This window comes from Helianthus annuus, chromosome 13 (genome assembly GCF_002127325.2).
Source record: "Helianthus annuus cultivar XRQ/B chromosome 13, HanXRQr2.0-SUNRISE, whole genome shotgun sequence".
NCBI lineage: Eukaryota > Viridiplantae > Streptophyta > Magnoliopsida > Asterales > Asteraceae > Helianthus > Helianthus annuus.
This window is the reverse complement of record NC_035445.2, coordinates 164,488,888-164,509,865: the sequence shown is the minus strand read 5'-3', so window position 1 is coordinate 164,509,865 and position 20,978 is coordinate 164,488,888. Positions and strand designations below refer to the sequence as shown.

General features: G+C 37.8%; 2 protein-coding genes and 1 non-coding gene across 4 annotated transcripts; 1 reads left to right on the top strand and 2 right to left on the bottom strand.

Annotated features, from left to right (window-relative positions):
- Window positions 1-252: 252 nt before the first annotated feature.
- Window positions 253-951, bottom strand: LOC110902277 (secreted RxLR effector protein 161-like). The gene has a single exon (XM_022148977.1). It carries the CDS (start codon window positions 949-951, stop codon window positions 253-255), a length of 699 nt encoding a protein of 232 aa, XP_022004669.1.
- A 9,779-nt stretch (window positions 952-10,730) lies between these two features.
- On the bottom strand, window positions 10,731-10,833 carry LOC118486182. Its single transcript, XR_004878037.1, has one exon. It is a non-coding gene; the product is annotated as a U6 spliceosomal RNA (small nuclear RNA).
- Window positions 10,834-13,877: 3,044 nt separating this feature from the next.
- LOC110900227 (protein GAMETE EXPRESSED 1) lies at window positions 13,878-19,250 on the top strand. Of its 2 annotated transcripts, none has more exons than XM_022147133.2 (6): window positions 13,878-14,406; window positions 15,654-16,241; window positions 16,880-17,006; window positions 17,527-17,713; window positions 18,351-18,495; window positions 18,917-19,250. In XM_022147133.2, exons 1-6 carry the CDS (start codon window positions 13,955-13,957, stop codon window positions 19,161-19,163), a joined length of 1,746 nt encoding a protein of 581 aa, XP_022002825.1. In that variant the 5' UTR covers window positions 13,878-13,954; the 3' UTR covers window positions 19,164-19,250. The 2 variants fall into 2 exon arrangements, with proteins under 2 accessions (XP_022002825.1, XP_035837613.1); XM_035981720.1 differs by having other exon boundaries at window positions 16,880-17,027.
- Window positions 19,251-20,978: the final 1,728 nt, after the last annotated feature.

Below are 20,978 nucleotides of genomic sequence, written 5' to 3'. Positions count from 1 at the left end.
AGTTGATCCTTCGAATCGAAGGATATCTTTCGGGGTCCTTCGATTGGCATAACATGTTTCGATCTAAACTAAGTGTTTTAATAATATTCCAATAATAACTTTAATACCACAGCAAGTAATCACTTATGTGCAACACGACAATTCATTTCATCAAAACACAACGTGTACAATTACAAGTCCATAATCCAAACAACTAAGCAGTCAAAGTCAACGCGCATTTAATGCGAAAGCGAAAGTCAGAAACTCGAGTTGTCACATGGTCAATAAATCTGCTATTTGATTTGCCGATTCAATATGCATTGGCAATATTTCTTTGGACTCTACTCGTTCTCGGACAAAGTGACAGTCCATTTCAACATGTTTGGTACGCTCGTGAAACACTGGGTTATTGGCGATATGACGAGCTGCTTCATTGTCACAAAACAAAATAGTAGAAGTAGATTGTTGTGCACCGAGTTCATTGAGCAGCCAAGGAATCCACAAAATTTCACTAACCGTAGTTGCCATAGCCCGGTATTCCGCTTCTGCTGAGGATCGTGAAACCACAGACTGTTTCTTAGACTTCCAAGAGACAGGTGCCCCACCAAATAAGAGCATGTATCCCGTACGTGACCGTCTAGAAAAAGGACATCCCATCCAATCGGAATCACAATATGTGACTAAGTTAGTGCCCCCTTCTTTTGGTAACAAAATCCCCTGACCGACTGTTGTTTTCAAGTACCTAACAATCCGAATAGCCGCATCATAGTGTGGTTGTCTTGGGTCAGCCACAAATTGACTTAGCAAGTTAACAGAGAATGAGATGTCAGGCCTTGTAGCTTGCAAATACAAAAGCCTCCCTATTAACCTGCGATACTGGCCGGCATCAACTTTTGGTTCTTCCTCTGCTCGATCGAGTTTCAAGGTTTGTTCCATCGGGAACGAACTGGGTCTACATCCTTCCAATCCCATGTCCCGTAAAATATCGAGAGTATATTTTCTTTGGCTCAAGACCAAGCCATTGGGAGGACCTCAGCTAAAGACTTTATTGGACAAGTTGGGCATTCGGAACCTACATGCTCCAACTTGAGGGGGAGTAAAGGACCTAATTAATTTATGCCTTATCTCTACCTAATTAATTTATGCCTTATCTCTAAATTGATTTATTCCTTCTTATCTTTTGTTGATAAACTCAGAGATAGGGATTAGTTTGTTTGAGGGGGAGTAAAGCTTCATATGGTGTTTTGTTCTTCAGAGTGGTCGAGGGTATTCGATTGATGATGTAAACTGCTGTTAAAATGCACTCTCCCCAGAATTTAACGGGTAAGTTGGCTTCGAAACGAAGGGCTCGTGCCACTTCTAGGATATGGCGATGTTTACGCTCTGCCACCCCATTTTGTTGTGGGGTGTGTGGACAAGAGGTCTCTAAAACAATGCCTTTGTCTGCATAAAAGGCTTTCATTCGATTTGAGACAAATTCTCCCCCGTTGTCACTTCTAAACCTTTTTATTTTCTTTTCATATTGTCTTTCGACCATTTTATAGAAATTGATTAAACACTCGCTAGCTTCATCTTTGTGTTTAATCAAGTATACCCAAATTGAACGACTATAGTCATCCACCAATGTTAAAAAATAATTAGCACGGGTTAAAGGAGGCGTTCTGTATCCCCCCCCATATGTCACAATGCACTAACTCAAAACTATCATTCGTTTTTATTGAACTTTATTGGAAAAGGCAATTTCGTGAACTTAGCACGTTGACAAGAATCACAAACGTTGTTATTGCAATAATCAAAACGAACATCCTTAAAATAATCCATATGCGATAATTTATCGAACGGGGTATGACCTAATCTGTTATGCCACGTACTAGAAGTGACTGCTAGAGCTTGCCTTTCAGTCTTCATCACCTCCATTCGGTACAGCCCTCCTACGCAATTACCGGCTCCAATCAAGCTCCTCGTTTTCAATCCCTGTATTACAAAGAAATCGGGGAAAAAAGTGATTGCACAATGCAAATCTCTTGTTAGTTGTCGTACTGAAATCAAGTTACATTTAAAACTAGGTACAAACAACGCTCCTTTCACCTCTATTCCCCCTTTTAGGAGAATATCCCCGCATCCTTTTACCGGGGCATCTTCACCGTTTGCAACGGTGACGGGAGTTTGATTGGATTCAGTGACAACGTTTTTGAGAACCTCTTGTTGTGAGATCATATGTTCCGTTGCCCCTGAGTCCATTATACCCCAAATCGAATCGCTTTTACACATACCTGCCATATTTGCTTGAGGAGCCGATTCTTCTTGTGCCTTGTTACCACCAAATAGTTTTAGGAATAAGCTGTATTGCTCATTGCTCATGCCTGGCACAGGACTTGTCGCGGTTTCGGCATAGGCTGCTTTGGGCTTGCTAGCTTCTCTTTTTGCCTTTCCTGGCCACCACTCGGGATACCCGATTCGTTTGAAGCATCCTTCCTTATTGTGTCCGTCTTTACCACAAAAGGTGCAGTGGTCCGTTTTGGTTATGGGGGCTGCCTTTTCGTTCTTTTCCCAACCTTTCTTCGACCGTTGCTGCGCATCCTTTTGATTCGCTTGAACCGCCTGAAAAGCCACTGCATCATTAGTTTGCTTCTTCCCGGTAACACTTCTTTGATGTTCGTCCTCGGCCACCATATGATATGCATTGCTGAGTGACGGGGTCGGTTTAATGGCCAAGATCTGTGTTCGAATGACACTGAATTCATCATCCAGTCCCATTAAGAACTCATATAACCTCTCTTTTTCCTTTAGCTCGATAATCTTTTTCCCGACCTCACACTTGCATCCACTGCAGGTGCATCTTGGCGCAGGGAGTACCATATTGATCTCATCCCAGATTTTTCTTAAGCGTGTAAAATAGGCAGATACCGTTGTTCCTTCCTGTCGTGTAACATGAAGCGATTGCTTCAGTTCGTAGGCCCTCGGTGCACTTTCTTTACCAAACCGCTCCTTCAAGTCGGCCCAGATTTCTGATGCAGTGTTTGCATATTTGACCGACCCCCTTATTTCTTTGTCCATCGCCGTTGTCAACCATCCCTTTACCATGGCATCGCATCGCATCCATGGCATGTAGTCTTTACTTGTTTTCTCTGGCTTGGCAATGCTTCCATCTACAAAGCCTATCTTGTTCTTGGCGAACAAGAAATTTGTCATCTCTTGAACCCAGTCGTTGAAGTTGCTGTCCGTCAGATTATCGTTGACTTGCATCTGCCTTGGATAATCTGAAGGATGCAAGTATAGTGGTGAAGCTGGGTCGATCGATTCATTGGGTTTTGACGTCCCATCCTCACCTGCCATGAGAGTTTTTGATTTTAGGATCTTAATCTTGAATGCCCTGCTCTGATACCATGAACAAATTGGTAATCAGTAGCTTAGGAGAAAAGAACATTCAAATCTTCATTCATTCATGCATAGACAAAACGTACAGATGGGTTTAAATAAGAAAAGGGATGCCTATTATCTCTAAAACCAAACAAACTAATCCCTATCTCTGAGTTTATCAACAAAAGATAAGAAGGAATAAATCAATTTAGAGATAAGGCATAAATTAATTAGGTAGAGATAAGGCATAAATTAATTAGGTCCTTTAAGCTTAGTCAAACCGTTAGATGAAATATGGTTTCTGTGGCAGGGGAGAATAACAGATGCAACACGTGTAATAACTGATTCTATAGCTCAAATATAGTACTTGTTAGCTCTCTTCTGCTATGGTAAAAGTTCGAATCGCAACAACCATTCTTCCACAAAACCGAATAAGAATAACTAAACTCATTAACAAAATAAGAAAAAGGAAACAGACCAAAATGATATTTTTGTTCATAGCTTTATACCATTTTCATCTTTTCCTGATTACTTTAATTTTTTCTCGCTCTAATAAAACGAAAACCTTAAATGATGAAAACAAATGAGAAAGAAAGTTGACAGTTGAAACAAAATGTCTGTTGAAATAACAGTATAAATGTGCATTGTCCCTTTTATTTCCTCGGACTAATCCTTGTTTATTTGTGTTTATTCATGGGTTTGCTGACTTGGGCCGCTACTCCTGTTTCGCTGACTTGGGCCGCTCCTTCTGTTTCGCTGGCCTGCTGCTCAAGACTTGGGCTCCAGCTGTTCTCCTTTGGGCTCCAGCTGGCTAGGGTTATATTCTCCTTAAAAGGAGCTTGTGCTGCTGCTGTCGATATACGAGCATCATCAGCTTTCTCTCAATCATTTGTGTCTTTTTGATTCTTGTCACTCACAAGTAAAATACGTAAGATTGATTAGGACTTATTGTCTCTGTTTGTGATCTTGTTCAACATATGATTCAACCAGCCAATCTGTGATGACTGGTTGATTATTGTCGCTGTACTGATCTTGATTTCATTTGAATAAACCTGTGCCTTCTCCTTGATTTGAGCTTTGTAACATGGTATCAGAGCCCCAAGGTTGATTCGGGCTCTGGTGATCCTTTCCGCTGCATTTCAAAGCTCCTTCTGCCTTCTCCGTGTCCGATCTAGGGTTTTCTCCGTTCTATCGGAACGCTGTGGATTGGTCACTGTTTCCGGAGTGCTTTCTGGCTTAGTGGTAACGGTGTTGATCTTGGTGTGTGAAACCCTAATTTCTAGGGTTTGGAGCTTACGGTTGGTGACTGTGACGGTGCTACATCTGAAACCCTAATCTGTGGTTTCTCCTCTGGATAGTGAAGAAGATCCTCGTTGGTCTCTTTTTAGGGCAAACCAACAGGATCTGTTTCCGGCTCTCTGATCAGTATCTGTAACCCTAAGTGAAGGTTACAGACCTGATCCCTTTGGCTTGCACCCACTGTGAGATCGTTCCTTCCCTTCTCCTTTTACTTTTGTTTGCATCATTGTGTCTGGTGTCTAGGCATTTTGATACCGGGTTTTAGGCAAGACCGGTTTGATTATTGGGACACAGAGAGGGTTCACTCTGTTGCATTTGCGTCTGGTTTGGTCTGTTGTGTTGTGGCTCCCTGGTTATTGTCTGCGGAGGCACCTTGAGTGACGAACCTCTGATCGGACCTTTGCCCAGGCTTCGCCGGTCTCTGTTTGGCTGTCTGTTTGCTTAACTGTTTGGTTCTTATCTGCTTATCTGCTTGCTTGACTGTTCCGTTCTGTGTTTCATTATCTTGCCATTATGCCTGATAAAACTGAATCTGCTGTGACCTTGATTAGCAAGTTAGACGCTAGTGACCCACTATATCTCCATGCTAGTGACTCTAGTGGTCTCACAATTGTTAGCTTAAAATTAAAAGGAACTGAGAACTATGTGGTCTGGTCAAATGCTATGAAACTTGCTCTAATGGCTAAAAATAAACTGGGCTTCATTGATGGAACATGTACTAAGTCTAAAGACAATGATGTTTTGGCTAGCCAGTGGGATCGATGTAATTCTATTGTTCTCACCTGGATTTTGAATTCTGTATCTGATGAATTATATGTGGGTCAAGTCTATTCGAAACTTGCTTGAGAGGTCTGGGATGATTTAAAGGACACCTATGATAAAGTTGATGGGTCTGTTGTGTTTAGCTTGTACCAGAAAATTAACTCTGTCAGTCAAAATGGTTCAAGTGTGGCTGAATATTATCATAAAATCAATACTATGTGGAAACAATTTGATGCTATGCTACAATTGCCCTCTTGTACTTGCAATGCCTCCACTAGATTCAATGAGTTCAATCAGTTAATCAAACTTATGCAATTCTTAATGGGCCTAGATGATATTTATCAACCTGTAAGGACCAATCTGTTAACTAGGGATCCTCTCCCAACTATCAAAACTGCCTTCTCTATCATTTCTAGAGAGGAATCTCATAGAGGATCCAATAGTGGGTCAAAAATCCCTAATGTAGGATTTGCTCCTAAGTCAAGTAATTTTAATGATAACAAGAAAAGATTTAACAAAGGCCCTAATCCTAATCTCAAATGCACTCATTGCAATAAAGTTGGGCATACTGTTAACAAATGTTTTGAGCTGCATGGCTACCCTTCAAATTATAGACAAAAACCTAACCAAAATGGTCAATGGTCTAAGTCTAATAGTTTTGCTAATAATAGTAATGGTCCATCTATGAATAACCCTGTGTGTGATAAAGGTGCTAGTTCCTTGAATACTCTGTCTGCTGATCAGTTCTCCAAGTTGCTAGGGTTGCTGAATGAAACAGATGACACTAATAAGTCCAATGTAGGGGGTAAGTGCTTTAATTCCCTCTCAAATTTCAACAATCTCTTCTGTTTTAACTCTATAGGCTCTACAACACAAAATCTAAATTGGATTATTGACTCTGGTGCAAACCAACATATGGTTATGACCAGTGAAAACATGTTTAACTTAGTGGATGTTACTGAATATAACATAACTATTAAGCATCCCAATGGGACAGATGCTAAAGTCACTAAGATTGGATGTCTTAAGCTATCAGATTCTGTGATTTTGAAAGATGTGTTTGTGGTGCCTGAGTACTATGTGAACCTCATTTCTGTGCATAAGCTAGCTAAAGATAACAAACTTAGAGTAATATTTGATGAAAACTCTTGCTATATTCAGGATTTATGCTCAAAACCCTGGTGACTGGTAAACAAACTGAGGGTTTATATTTCTGTGGTAATTCTCTAGGACCTAATTTCTCTTGCTTGAGTAGGACTGAAAAAATAAAGCTCTGGCACTCGAGACTGGGTCACCCTGCTGAACAAGTATTAAAAATTCTACAAATCAATTCTGAGACTAGTAACACAAACCCTTGTGACATTTGTCACATGGCCAAACAACACAGGGTACCTTTCCCTCTAAGTGACCACAGGTCAACCAAAGTGGGAGATCTGGTACACTTGGATGTTTGGGGTCCATACAAGGTTACAAGCATAGAAGGGTACAATTTTTTTCTCACCATAGTTGATGACTTTACCAGATCAGTATGGGTCTATTTAATGAAGTCCAAATCAGAAGTTTATGAAAATATACAGAGTTTTTACAACCTTGTCAAAAACCAATTCGAAGTCAACATTAAGGCCTTTAGGAGTGATAATGGTACAGAATTCATTAACTCTCAAATGACTGAATTTGTTAAAACTAAAGGTATCATACATCAAACCTCATGCACATATACCCCATAACAAAATGGTGTTGTGGAGAGAAAGCATAGACACCTGTTGAACGTTGCAAGAGCTTTATTATTTCAGTCAAAAGTTCCTCTTAAATACTGGTCTGAATGTGTGCTTACTGCTTCATACTTAATTAACAGGCTTCCTTCTTCTGTGCTGCATGGTAGTTCTCCTTATGAAATGTTGTTTGGGTTCAAACCTTCTCTTGATCACTTGAAAGTGTTCGGTTGTCTTTGTTTTTTCATTGTTTTAGACAATTCTGATAAACTTGAGGAACGTGCTGAAAAATGTGTTTTCATGGGGTATTCAAACTTTAAAAAGGGATATAAGGTCTGGAGCTTAGACCAAAGGAAGTTCATTTTCTCTAGAGATGTGAGCTTCTATGAAACTGTTTTTCCTTTCAAAAATAACCATCCGGTTCAAAACAATGCTAATCTTTTAAACCAACTAAATTTCTTTGACAACTTTGAAACTTCAAGTGATACAAATCCCGATGATGAAGAGAAGGCTGTCACTGATTCGCCTGTTGCGACTCAGCAACACAGTGATGAGGTTGAATCAACTGCTGTGAACGATACACAGCAGTCCTTAGAGTCTGATGGCATGTCTAATAGCCATGAGTCCACAAGTGTTGAACCTGGTCCTGTGACGGTTGAGTCAAACAGTAGCAATGATGAATCAAACCTTCCTGAGGGTACTCAACCTATTAGGAGATCGTCTAGACCTGTGACTGCTCCTAAAAAATTTAATGACTTTGTTGTCGGTCATGCTAAGTATGGTTATGATAAGTTTGTTGATTATTCCAACTTGCCTAGGGACAATATTTGCTTGGCTGCTAATGTTAATAAAATTATTGAACCATCCACCTATAAAGATGCCATCAAGGATAAACGGTGGATAGATGCTATGAATGAAGAGCTATCAGCTCTTCACCGAAATAATACGTGGGAAATCGTTGATCTCCCAAGTGGTAAAAAACCCATTGGTTGTAAATGGGTTTTTAAGGTCAAATACAAGTCTACAGGTGAGATCGATAGGTTTAAGGCTAGGCTTGTTGCAAAAGGTTTTAATCAACGAGAGGGTATAGACTTTGAAGAAACTTTCTCACCTGTGGTTAAAATGGTTACTATTAGATGTGTAATCAGCTTGTCTGTTCAACACAATTGGCCAATGTACCAACTTGATGTCAATAATGCCTTCCTTTATGGGCAGCTTAAGGAAGAAGTCTTTATGTGTCTACCTGATGGTCTAAGTGTCCAACACCAAAACAAAGTTTGCAAATTGAACAAGTCCTTGTATGGGCTCAAACAGGCCCCACGCATGTGGAATGAAAGACTTGTTCAAACCCTTCTTAAATTTGGCTTTAATCAGTCGAAATGTGATCACTCTATGTTTATCATGTCTAAAAATGATGTCTTTATTATCTTACTGGTCTACGTGGATGATATTGTTCTCACTGGGAACAATGAAGAAACTATAAAAGAAGTCAAAAACCTTTTAAAAACTGAGTTTCTGATTAAGGACCTTGGTTTACTTCAATTTTTTCTTGGGATAGAAGTCATAAAAACCAACGATGGCATGTGTCTTTCACAGAGAAAATACTGCATGGACCTTCTAAATGAGTATGGGATGAGCGGAAGCAAACCTGCAATTGTCCTATTGAACAAAATCATGTTTTAACCAACTTAACAAAAAATGAAACCAATACGGTTGACGTTACATAATATCAAAAATTAATTGGTAAACTCATCTACCTATCCCATACTCGTCCTGACATTGCATATTCTGTCCACTATCTGTCTCAGTTTATGCACAAACCCACTGAAGCTCATACTAAGATAGCCTTCAAAGTTTTAAGGTATCTCAAAGGAGCACCAGGTACTGGCATTATGTTTAAACAAGCTGATTCTTTTAAACTTACAGCCTTTTTCGATTCGGACTGGGCAAAATGCACTGACAGCCGCAGGTCTGTCACGGGGTTCTGTATTTTTCTTGGAGGATCATTGGTCTCTTGGAAAAGCAAGAAACAAAGTGTTGTTTCTAGATCGTCCGCCGAAGCCAAATACCGATCTATGTGCAGTGCCACATGTGAAGTGCTATGGCTGATCAATATCCTTCGTGAACTGAATGTTGATGTCTCCATTCCTGTCACCCTAAATTGTGATAGCTCCGCTGCTCTATCCATTGCCGCAAACCCCGTGTTTCATGACAAGACCAAACACTTCGAAGTTGACTTGTTTTTCTTACGGGAAAAAATTGCTTCCGGACAAATCAAGACTCGAGGCATCAAAACTGAACAACAACTGGCTGATCTTTTCACCAAAGGGCTCTTACCAACAGCTCATGCTCAAATGTGTAAGTCCCTCGGACTCACTAATCTGTTTGCCCCTTTAAACTGGGGGGGGGGGGGTGTTGAAATAACAGTATAAATGTGCATTGTCCCTTTTATTTCCTCGGACTAATCCTTGTTTATTTGTGTTTATTCATGGGTTTGCTGACTTGGGCCGCTAATCCTGTTTCGCTGACTTGGGCCGCTCCTTCTGTTTCGCTGGCCTGCTGCTCAAGACTTGGGCTCCAGCTGTTCTCCTTTGGGCTCCAGCTGGCTAGGGTTATATTCTCCTTAAAAGGAGCTTGTGCTGCTGCTGTCGATATACGAGCATCATCAGCTTTCTCTCAATCATTTGTGTCTTTTTGATTCTTGTCACTCACAAGTAAAATACGTGAGATTGATTAGGACTTATTGTCTCTGTTTGTGATCTTGTTCAACATATGATTCAACCAGCCAATCTGTGATGACTGGTTGATTATTGTCGCTGTACTGATCTTGATTTCATTTGAATAAACCTGTGCCTTCTCCTTGATTTGAGCTTTGTAACAATGTCTTACATAGTTACATTTGTCATCTCAGAGCTAACCCGTTAGGCTTATCAATCTAGACTAAGGCCTAGGGCCACCCAAAAACAAGGGCCTTCAAATATTTTTTTCTTTTCATATATTAGACATGTTATGACCCATTTAAACAATGTTTCTACGCCCAAGATTTAGGATTTTACTCCAGGAGTTCACATTGTCCGCGCACGCTTCATTTCAGAATCCAAAAACAGCGCTACAACACACCAAACCTCGTAATTTGTAGCTTCTTTTGAGTAACCAATGTGAAACTGATTGCGGATTGAGAGAAATTAGGACCGACATTAGAAAAAAATCATCGTTGTTGTTATCCAATGTCTCAAATCTCCATCTAAATTGTTGATTTTCTATATATTCATTCATTCAATAGGGCCCCGACTTTGTAGTTCGCTTAGGGCCTCCAAGAACGACTCTGTGTCATCTTCATAGATAAAGCCATCCTACACCAACACCCAAATCGGTTAATGAATCAAGTGGCAATATAAAAACTTAAATATCATAATTTTACCAAAAAAAAGATAGCAAATCTATGAGTCAATGCTTAACCTGCATGAATCAAAATCTAAAAAAGATAACAGCCTCTAATCAACACGTTATCCAAATTTCTGCAGAAACATGAGCCTTCGCTATATATTTCATAAAACCATGAACTGTTTTCATCATTCCAGAACTTCGGGTTTTGGCAATCAGAAAAAAGGATTGGAAAAAAATTTGGACCATTTCTCGATTTGTGCGTGTCATCCTTGCGCAGGGGCCATGCTAATCTTCTCTGTATCGTTCCAATTTTATCGGATGTCCCCAAAGGGACAGCTGTTGTACCTACCCTCCCTCTTATAAACCAGACCCAAAACCCTATTCTGGGTCGATGTGGGACAAGATAATGTTTATATATGATATGTTAATAGAATCACATTGAACTTACAAAGTTTGGATCTTTATATCACCCAAAATTAAGTTATTGTTCTTTAAAGAAATCTGGGGAAAAACCAGCACTAAGTGATTCAACATTAAAATAAGTAAATAGTTTGTGCAATATTCAGTTTTTCTTCTGTTTTTTTTTTTTTTTTTAGCATGGATCTTTATTATCATATCAAGTGTTTCTGTTCAAGATTATGTGATAATCACTCTTGAGACATATGAGGATATTTGTTACTCTCTTATGTCCATTTTCTTCACGCGAAAAGCTTCAAACATTTTAATGGTGGACCCTTTTAAGATTATATATTCATCATCTGTTGTATACACTGTGTCTCTTAATTTTGACTAATTGTTAAATTCAAGAATCTTTACCTGCAAGTTGTGAAAAAGGTGGGACCACCAATGGTTATTTTAAAGTTGAAACCGTTGCCGGCAAAAAACTAATAGTTAAGATTATTAAAATCCATTATTCCTTAATTTGTTGACTAGCAGCTTCGGTTAATTAGCACTTAAAATATTTGACAACAATAATAAAACAAATCAAATGAAAACTTGTAAAAAGTGTCCGATAGAATATGGTATTACTATAAACACATTTGTAACTATATGATGAAGAGCTAATTGATGATCACCATTGTGAGCTAGATTAGCAGAGCCGGCTCAAGGGGGAATGTAATAAAGCAAGAGCTTTAGGCCTTCATTTTCCTAGGGCCTCAAGTTCTAAGAAAATATATTATATTTTGGTAATTTTGGCTTTGAAATTGTTAACATTGAGGTTTATGATCTATAATTATGCGTATACAAAGATGACATATGAATAATAGATTCATAGTAAATTTTTTCGTTTACAAAAAGGGACTCAATTTTGCTATCCGCTTTGAGCCTAGAAAAAATTAAAAATTTTTGAGCCGGCCCTGTAGATTAGAGCAGGGGTTCATGGTTAAGAAATTAGAGTCCTTCACATTGGTCAATCCATAAGTCAAACCAATATTAGAAACATGAACATAATTCAAACAAATCTTTAATTTATATTCAAGACATCATTCCAAAAATACAACCCTCCCTAAACCTAACTTGTTCCCAAAAGAGTTTCCAAATACCAAATAGTTGCCAAAAATAAGACCCCATGCAAGGAACAATGGATTTTAATAATCCCAACTATTGTTCGTTAACAGTCCTAACTTTAAAAATTCCTACTGGTGGTCCCATCTTTTCACATATTGGCCTTCAATGGACCTTGACTAACAGAACTAAAACGCATTAGTCTCCGGTCGTCGGAAAAACGTTTTGGTCAGAAAAAGGTTCCTAAAGGTCCGATCTATGGTTACAAACAAGTTTGGGATGAAAACTTTGAGTTTTCCGGCTAAAAAGTTGAGTTTTCCGGTGAAAAATGAGTTTTTCCGACGACATTAATAATTGGGCCTTTTTACTAGAAAAAGGTTCCTAAAGGTGCTTAATAAGGTTACAAAGAGGTTTGAGACGAAAAGGTTGAGTTTTCCGGTCAAAATGGAGTTTTCCGGCCAAAAACGTTTTTCCGGCGACCGGAGACTAACGGCGTAAGCGTTCTGTTAGTCAGTGTCCAATGAAGGCCAATATGTGAAAAAATGGGACCGCCAGTAGGAATTTTTGAAGTTGGGACTCTCGCCGACGAATGGGCAATAGTTGAGATTATTAAAATCCATTATTTCCCATGCAAACCTATAAAAGGAAACCTCCTCTACCCCTTTTCTTCATACTCCTGTCTTTCTCATTGAAGTTTTGGGCGCTCCATGGTGGCTTGGTGACCACGCGTGGAACACCGCCGCCACCAAAGGTGACCACGCGTGATGGCCAAAACGCGTGCTCGTCATCACGCGTGAAGAAAAGAGGTGAACGTTGGGAATGTGACTGTTGGGGAGGACCAAGCTAGCGATGGGCACCCTCACTAAATAAAATCCATCATATGGAACCAAGCTCAACGATATGACGTTTGATGAGTGAGTGTGGTGAGTGATGAAAAGTGGAACACCCCACCCTTTAACCCCTTAACGTTTATTTACCATTTTTCTTCAATTCATGTTCTTCAGTTCATCATATGACCCAAAACCAAGTTAATATTCTTAAAAAAATTCGGCCAACATTAACCGCAAATAAATTAAACCCACGTCAGAAGATTCAACAAGTTTCACTTGACAACTATAAAATATTAAAATAAATAAATGCTTTGTGCAATTTTCTTAAAAATCCTTTAAAAAAAATCAAAACTTTGTAGGAAACCCAAGAGACAAACCACCGTTACTGAATTTATGTTAATTACTTACTCAAAAATTAACTGTAATATATTATTCAGTTCTTTTATCAAAAGCACGGATCTTTACCATCATACCAAGAGTTTCTGTTAGTAATAAAATAATCTTAACAAGAAACCAGAAAGGAAGATATGTATATTAGGGATGAGCTCGGTACCGCCCGGTACCGAACCGGTACCGGTACCGAAAATCCTTAAAAGTGGGTACCGGTACCGGTACCGAATATACCCGGTTCGGTACGGTTCAGTACCGGTACCGGTTCGATACCGGTATTTGAGGGTAAAAACCGGTAATTACCGGTACCGTACCGGACCAGTACCGAACCGGTACCGAAAATGTTAAAAGTCGGTACCGAAAAGGTACCCGGTTCAGTAAATTCGGTACCGGTACCGGGTCCATTTTGCTCATCGCTAATGTATATATTGTTACTATATATCTATTTAAGATTATATCTATTTAAGATTATATATATATGTTATAACCACTTTAACATATCAGGATATTTGTTACTCTCACTAGAAACCTATGTCCGTTTTCTTCACGCAAAAGCTTCATATATTTTTTAATGGTGGACCCTTTAAATATTATTATATATTCATCATCTGCTGTACACACTTTGTCTTTTCTTTTTTGACCTTTCAGCAAGAACCTTTCCCTGCAAGTTTTACACAATCCTATAATAAACTGATCCCTTGTTAAGTGTTAACTTGTTAACTATATCCAATGAGCCATCGTACGCGTTTTGTTCTCGCTATCGTATGGCTCCTAGTGTTGCTTTCGCGCAGCATGGAGTCGCATGGTTGGTTTTTCTCGAGTGGAACAGTCGAATCTAGTGATATTGTTGCTGAATTCTCCATGGAGTCAAGAAACAGTAATAAGGGAATGGTGTTGGTAGAAAAGGCGAAGAGAAAGGCGGCTTTGCCGAGTTCTTGTTGGCAAAACGCGTATCAGAATCTGTTTGCTGGATGCGCGGAGATTCTAGCGGGTGAGGAACAACGGTCGAGGTTGGCTTGGCATCTCAGTGATTGCTTTCAGAAGGATAGTGGAAGGCCGCAGTTTCCTTACTGTGATGTGAAGTATCCTATGGTGAATTGTCTTAAAAAGTTGGATGAAGATGCTCATAGGGTTTTTCTTGAGTTTTATCTTGAGACCAATGCCATATGTCATCAGTTACAGTAAGTCTTTAGCATATTAAAGTTTCATTAGTTTTTTTTTTTTTTAGAGTAAACTGCCATTTTGGTCCCTGTGGTTTGGTCACTTTTGCCACTTTAGTCCAAAACTCAAACTTTTTGCATCTGGGTCCCTGTGGTTTCAGTTTTATTGCCATTTTGGTCCAAAAATGAAATCAGGTCATATTTATCTTATAAAATCCTGCTATTTTGTCATTTTCCGCAGGTGCAAAATGATCATTTCTTTTTTATAAATAAATACCATATTTTATAAGACAAATATGACCTGATTTGCCCCTGAGGAAAATGACAAAATTGCAGGATTTTATAAGACAAATATGACATGGTTTCATTTTTGGACCAAAATAGCAATAAAACTGAAACCACAGGGACTCAGATTCAAAAAGTTTGAGTTTTGAACTAAAGTGGCAAAAGTGACCGAACCACAGGGACCAAAATGGCAGTTTACTCGAGTAAACTGCCATTTTGGTCCCTGTAGTTTGGGCACTTTTGCCATTTTAGCCCAAATCTCAAACTTTTTAAATCTGAGTCCCTGTGGTTTCACTTTTATTGCCATTTTAGTCCAAAATTCAAAAACTCATTTTTTTTATTGTTGCAGCCTGCCTATTTTGTCTTTTTGTGCAGGGGTATTTTTGTCCCGGTATGCCACTCAACCCGCCCCGCCCGTTTTTCTAGCCCTAATGTTATCTAACCAGTTGGACACGACCAATGTGTCACCTCTAGACCTCATAATCAGTGGCGGATCCAGGGGTGTTTTGAGGGTTCCCGGGAACCCCTTTAGTTTGAAAAATAATGAAAAAAATAGTGGAAATTTTGTATGATTTAAAAAAGGAAAATTGGTATTTAATAAACCAAGCTTTAACCAGTTGGTAAATAATAATCCAACCTACAGAATTGGTATATAATAATCCTACCTATCAACATGTTGGTACTCAATAAACTTTCGTTAATTTTTTTTAACTGAAGTTAGTTTTTAAGTTTTATTTATTACACAAATAGTCCCTGTAGTTGTAATTTACTAGTTTTAACTATTTTATAAACCTCAAATCGAGGAAAAGGAGGATTAGTGAAAATCTACCAAAAGGAACCTAGTGGAAAAAATTCCTGGATCCGCCACTGCTCATAATTCTACCTTTAGGGGGCAAACCCAGGAAGCCATAGGCGTAGATGGGTTACTTGTCGCCTACGCATAAAACATCATATTTATGGTATCGTTCAAAACGCGTTTGTAGGAGTGATGCATTCAAGAGACAAACGGAAAGATTGGTGAATGAACTCAAAAGGTCCGCCGAATACGCAGAGGACAAGTTAGAAAACATAGAAGATCAAGCGAAACGCGTGTTGCATAGTTCAGACCGTATTGCTGACTCGTTATCATCTATCGATGTCCAAACACAACAACTTGCCCAAACATCAAAGAACGTTGAAGAACGTGTTAGTGTTGTGTTAGAGCGTTCACAGTCGGTTTATGAGCAGTCGCTGAAAATAGCAGACTCACAAACGGAGCTGCAAAACGGACAAATAAATATGAATGCGAGGCTGGATGAAGGAATGGCAATGCTCAATGAATCGACGAATAACTTGGGTGAAGAAATGAGTAAGTTGAAGAACGAAGCTGTTGAAATAGAGAAAGGAATCGCTAAAGTTGGAGACGCGATGTTTATGAAGATGGATACGTTACAAAGTAAAGCGAATGATATTGAAAACGTAGCGGAAACTTCTTTAGACCGACAAAAACAACTTCTTGAAAGCCAGAGACAATTTCATGAGGTTCTTAGAGAAGTGACGGCTTTTCAATCGCAAGCACTCGAAGAAAGCAGGTAACATGACAACGCGTTTTGACCTGTTACCTAACCCGACCCCGCTTGTTTTGCAAGGCTTGGTTTTAGGGGTTCTAAACGGGTCGTATTCGGGGGTTGGTGGTTCAACCCAACCTGAACACAACCCGAACCCGAAAATCGTGTCATACATATGAACCCGAAACGACCTGGATATTCACGGGTTGACCCGAACACGACCCATTCAACCTGAATTTTTTAATTTTTTTTTAATTTTTATGGTAAATTAATATATTAAAAACAAATTTTACTACAAAAAAAAACATAAATGTATATAATATAATTACATTTAAATTATATAATCTTATGTCAGTTTCTTATTTTAAGTCATAATATTATGGCAGAAAATACACACCCAATATAAACTATGACATAAAACATACTATAAAAAATATAATATAATATAAATGGGTTGAACGGGTCAACCTGCCAACACAATCGAGTTGACCCGAACCCGGCCCATTTAGCTAAACGGGTTCGCGGGTTCAACCTGAAACTGACCCAAACCCGTTTAAACTAAACCTAAACCCGCAAATTTCGTGTTAGGTCAGTGTCGTGTTTTCTGTCTTGTCAGATTTCACACCCCTTTATACTAACGCGATGCTAAATTTTGACTGCAGGGGAACTCTGCAACAGTTGATTTTACTTGGTCATAGTCAACAACAGGAACTCATACAAAGGCAAGAACAACTTAAACAAGCTCACGATCTTCTAGTCGAGAATTCAAAAACTATATTGGCGGCGCAGGTTCGCCTTTTTTTAGTTGAAGTATGTTCTATATTCATTAGTCTTGTGTTTTATTATTATTCTAAATATATATCTTTTAATGTTGGGTAAATTACACTTTTCGTCTATGTTTGTAGCAGGTTGCAATGGATAACCTTTAACTTTAATAATTACAGTCACGGTCCTTTATTTGCAAAACCTGTTACATCTTAGGTCCTTTGACCCTGGTTAAAAATTTGAGTTAAGTTAGGTCATTTGCAACCCATGTGATGGCAAAACAGTCTTTTAATAAAATTTTATAGAAGTTTTTAAATGTTATATTCTTTTTTTTATATTAAATGACTGTTTTGCCCTCATATGGGTTGCACATGACCTCACTTAACCGAAAGTTTTAACCAGGTTAGGGTCAAAGGACCTAAGGTGTAACAGGTTTTGCAAATAAAGGACTGTGACTGTAATTATTAAAGTTAAAAGTCATCCATTGCAACCCGCTACAGAGATAAAGGACGAAAAGTGTAATTTACCTTTTAATGTTTGATAGGAAACTTTTGAGTCAAAGCAAGCAAGCATGTTTCTAGCTATTGACAAGCTTTTCACTCTGCACAACGCGATCTTTCTAGAGTCGCGAGTCGTTAAAGCTTTCCTTGTATACTCTATGTTAATCTTTGTTCTCTACATGTTTACAAGCACAAAGCAAACCTACAGTATGAGACCCAAGCTATATATATGTAAGTAAACACTATTAATTTTAGGTGAATTGGAAATAAATAATCCCACCTAACTCAATTTGGTCGATAATAATCTCAAGTCAGTTATTGGCCGATAATAATCCGAACTGGTCAATTATTTTTGTAAAATAGTCCGCCGTTAAAATAGCTTAACGGAGTTAAGTTTTTTTTTTTTCCGAATTACAAACCGATGTTTTAGGGCTTTTGATCAGAACAATGATACGAGTCGATTGATGTAAAACTTACCTTGAAATTGTGCTCGAAATGTCTTGATTTTTGTTGATTGGAAGTTTAAACATCCGAATTGAAGCATCGTTTTCGTGGGTTGAGGCAGTATTTCGAGGTAAGTTTTACATCAATCGACTCGTATCCTCGTTCTGATCAAAAGCCCTAAAACATCGGTTTGTAATTCGGAAAAAAAAAAAAAAACTTAACTCCGTTAAGCTATTTTAACGACGGACTATTTTAAAAAAAAAATTGACCAGTTCGGATTATTATCGGCCAATAACTGACTTGGGATTATTATCAGCCAAATTGAGTTAGGTGGGATTATTTATTTCCAATCTGCCTTAATTTTGTCTTTTTTTTTAGTTTGTTTGTTTTTTATCTTGTAATAACCATTTGTGTTTGGGTGCAGGGTTATGTGTGACATTCTTAATCGAATTTATGGTGCTTCGATATGGAATTGACGTTGAACGACAATCGTGGATCATCAACATTGTCAGGTTAACATTCGGGATTCTTGCGTCGTGTCAACTTTTGTATGCCATTTACACATACAGGTAAAGATCACTTTAACTCCATATATCATATGTATTGGGTAGGGATAGTGTACATTAATTCAGAAGTGTGAGAAGTGTATTGTAACACTATATATAACACTATATAACACCATATAAATACCGTATAACACTATGTAACACAATATAACAAACACTATGTAACACTATATGACACTATATAACAATATATAACACTATACATCTATCATAGACATGCTATCAGACAAACTATAGTGTTATATTTGTTATATAGTGTTATATAGTGTTATATGGTGTTACATATTGTTATTCGGTGTTTATATGGTGTTATATAGTGTTATAATACACTTCTCACACTTCTGGATTAATGTACAGGATCCCTACCCTCTATTACAATTCACAAACTTTATATTTTAACTTGTTGCTTTCGGAATATATGCAGAGACTATGAGACATTGAACCATCATATGCTACAATCACTAATTCAGACAGTTAATGTAATGCAAGGAAATAAACAGATGTTATACAATGATGATGATAGTGATGTTGACTGGTCTTCATGGGTTGACTCGGATTTACCCGAAGATGAACCGGAAGACCATGACTATATGCTCTCTGAACAAGCCATGGTGACTTCAATTTCCACTTCAGGTTCTAGAGAATATAATTTTCGTCATCGTCACCGATAGGTTTAGGATTATGTTAATGTTGAGGCAAGATACATGTTAATCTTGAGATTATTCAGTTTCATATATATATTTGCATACACATAGACAGATATGATCAATTATACTTGTATTTAGTTAACAATAAAGTTGTCACTCTGGCTTTGTATTTTATCTAAAGGTTCTCTATTTGTGAAACGAGAAATGATTTTCTTAAAGTTCACCTAAATTTGCAGCAGCTTGAAATATAATACAACTCCTTAAAGTCATTTTAATTTGTTTTTAAGAGTAAATTGCCATTTTAGTCCCTGAGTTTTTGTCCAAATTGCCATATTAGTCCCTGAGTTTTTGTCCAAATTGTCATTTTAGTCCAAACAGTTTTTTTCTCCTCTGGGTCCCTGACTTTTCTTTTTTCTTGCCATTTTGATCACATTGCCTAACTTAGGGGTTGTTTGTTTTTTGTCAAAAGCACTTCAGAACCTCTTATGTCTGTCCCACGCAGACCATGCGCAGACGTTTGAGTCTGCAGTGTGTTTGTTTTCTTGAAGTGCTTTCATTAAAAAAAGGTTTTCAAGACCTCTTCCTCAAGCAGGGGTATTTTTGGCATTAAATTATTATGAGGTTTATAAATTATGTTGTAAGCTACCCCTGGTTATCACTACACAACAGTTATGCCAAAAATACCCCTGGTTATAACCAGATTTTTAGACTGAGTAAGGCAATGTGATCAAAATAGCAAGAAAATGAAAAAGTCAGAGACCCAGAGAAGAAAAAAAAACTATTTGGACTAAAATGACAATATGGACCAAACCTTAGGGACTAAAATGGCAATTTACTCTTTGTTCTTTAGATTGATTAGTGGCGAATACAGGAATTTTCGTATGGGAGCAAAAAAATGTGCTTGTTAGTATAGAGGGTTGGTCAAAATGGATCGGATAAAAATACCGAATTGTAATTAAATACTATTAGACCGTTAAAAATCATTTATAAATAAGAAATTTAAAAGTAATTTTTAACTAAGTTAAAAAAAATAAGGAAAAAGCTCAAAAAAACAAAAAGAAAATTTAACCAAAAAACTCCTAAATGAATAAACTTTGGTATGAATTAATAACTATTAGTAATAATATTTCTTTACCAATTCATCTAACCCAAATGATGATAAATGAATATGTTGTAAACCGGGCTAGGCCCATCTTACTGAATCAAGTAGCCCAATAAAATGGTCCAACAAGTTGGACAGAACCTGTAGGAGCTCAGACAACCCATCAGAAACCTACCCAAACCCGACCTGGTAAAAAAACCGGTTTGGGTCCAATCCGACCCGGTGGTTTGATACAGGTTTGTTGTTTTTGTGTTGAGAATTGGTTCCAACCCGAATTGGTTTGAGCCCACCTAAAAAAACTGATAAAATGGTTTAAATGCTAAAACGGGTTTTGAACTCGATCCAAGTTAGTTTGGGTGGGGTTGGAGTTTTCAACCCTAAAACTGGTTCCCATTTTAGACCAAACTGGTTTGAGACCAAACTACAAAAAATAGGCGAGTTTAGGCCCAAACCTGTTGTGTAATATCCATTCACAACATAATACAAACACATATTCATGTTTATCTCAAAGATGCAATGTAGCCAAAATTTATCTTTTTAACTATTAAGAATTAATATAAGATACTAATGATATTGCTTTTGTTTTTTAAAACAAAACAACAAAATAAAAGTTTAACTTATATCTTATTGAGGGGCCTTAGGTGTTTAATAATCAATTAACACTTTTATTAAATTATTACTAGGTTAGAAAGATATGTGTTACAGTTTAATTAAAAAAATATTAAATAGTTAGTAAT

What these genes read in the sequence shown, in the direction of transcription:
- LOC110902277 (XM_022148977.1), bottom strand. Translation starts at nt 951, where the DNA reads ATGGGATTGGAAGGATGTAGACCCAGTTCGTTCCCGATGGAACAAACC.
- LOC110900227 (XM_035981720.1), top strand. Translation starts at nt 13,955, where the DNA reads ATGAGCCATCGTACGCGTTTTGTTCTCGCTATCGTATGGCTCCTAGTG. An exon ending in CAAGCACTCGAAGAAAGCAG is followed by an intron (nt 16,242 to 16,879) that starts GTAACATGACAA and finishes TTTTGACTGCAG; the next exon opens with GGGAACTCTGCAACAGTTGA. An exon ending in GAGACCCAAGCTATATATAT is followed by an intron (nt 17,714 to 18,350) that starts GTAAGTAAACAC and finishes GTTTGGGTGCAG; the next exon opens with GGTTATGTGTGACATTCTTA.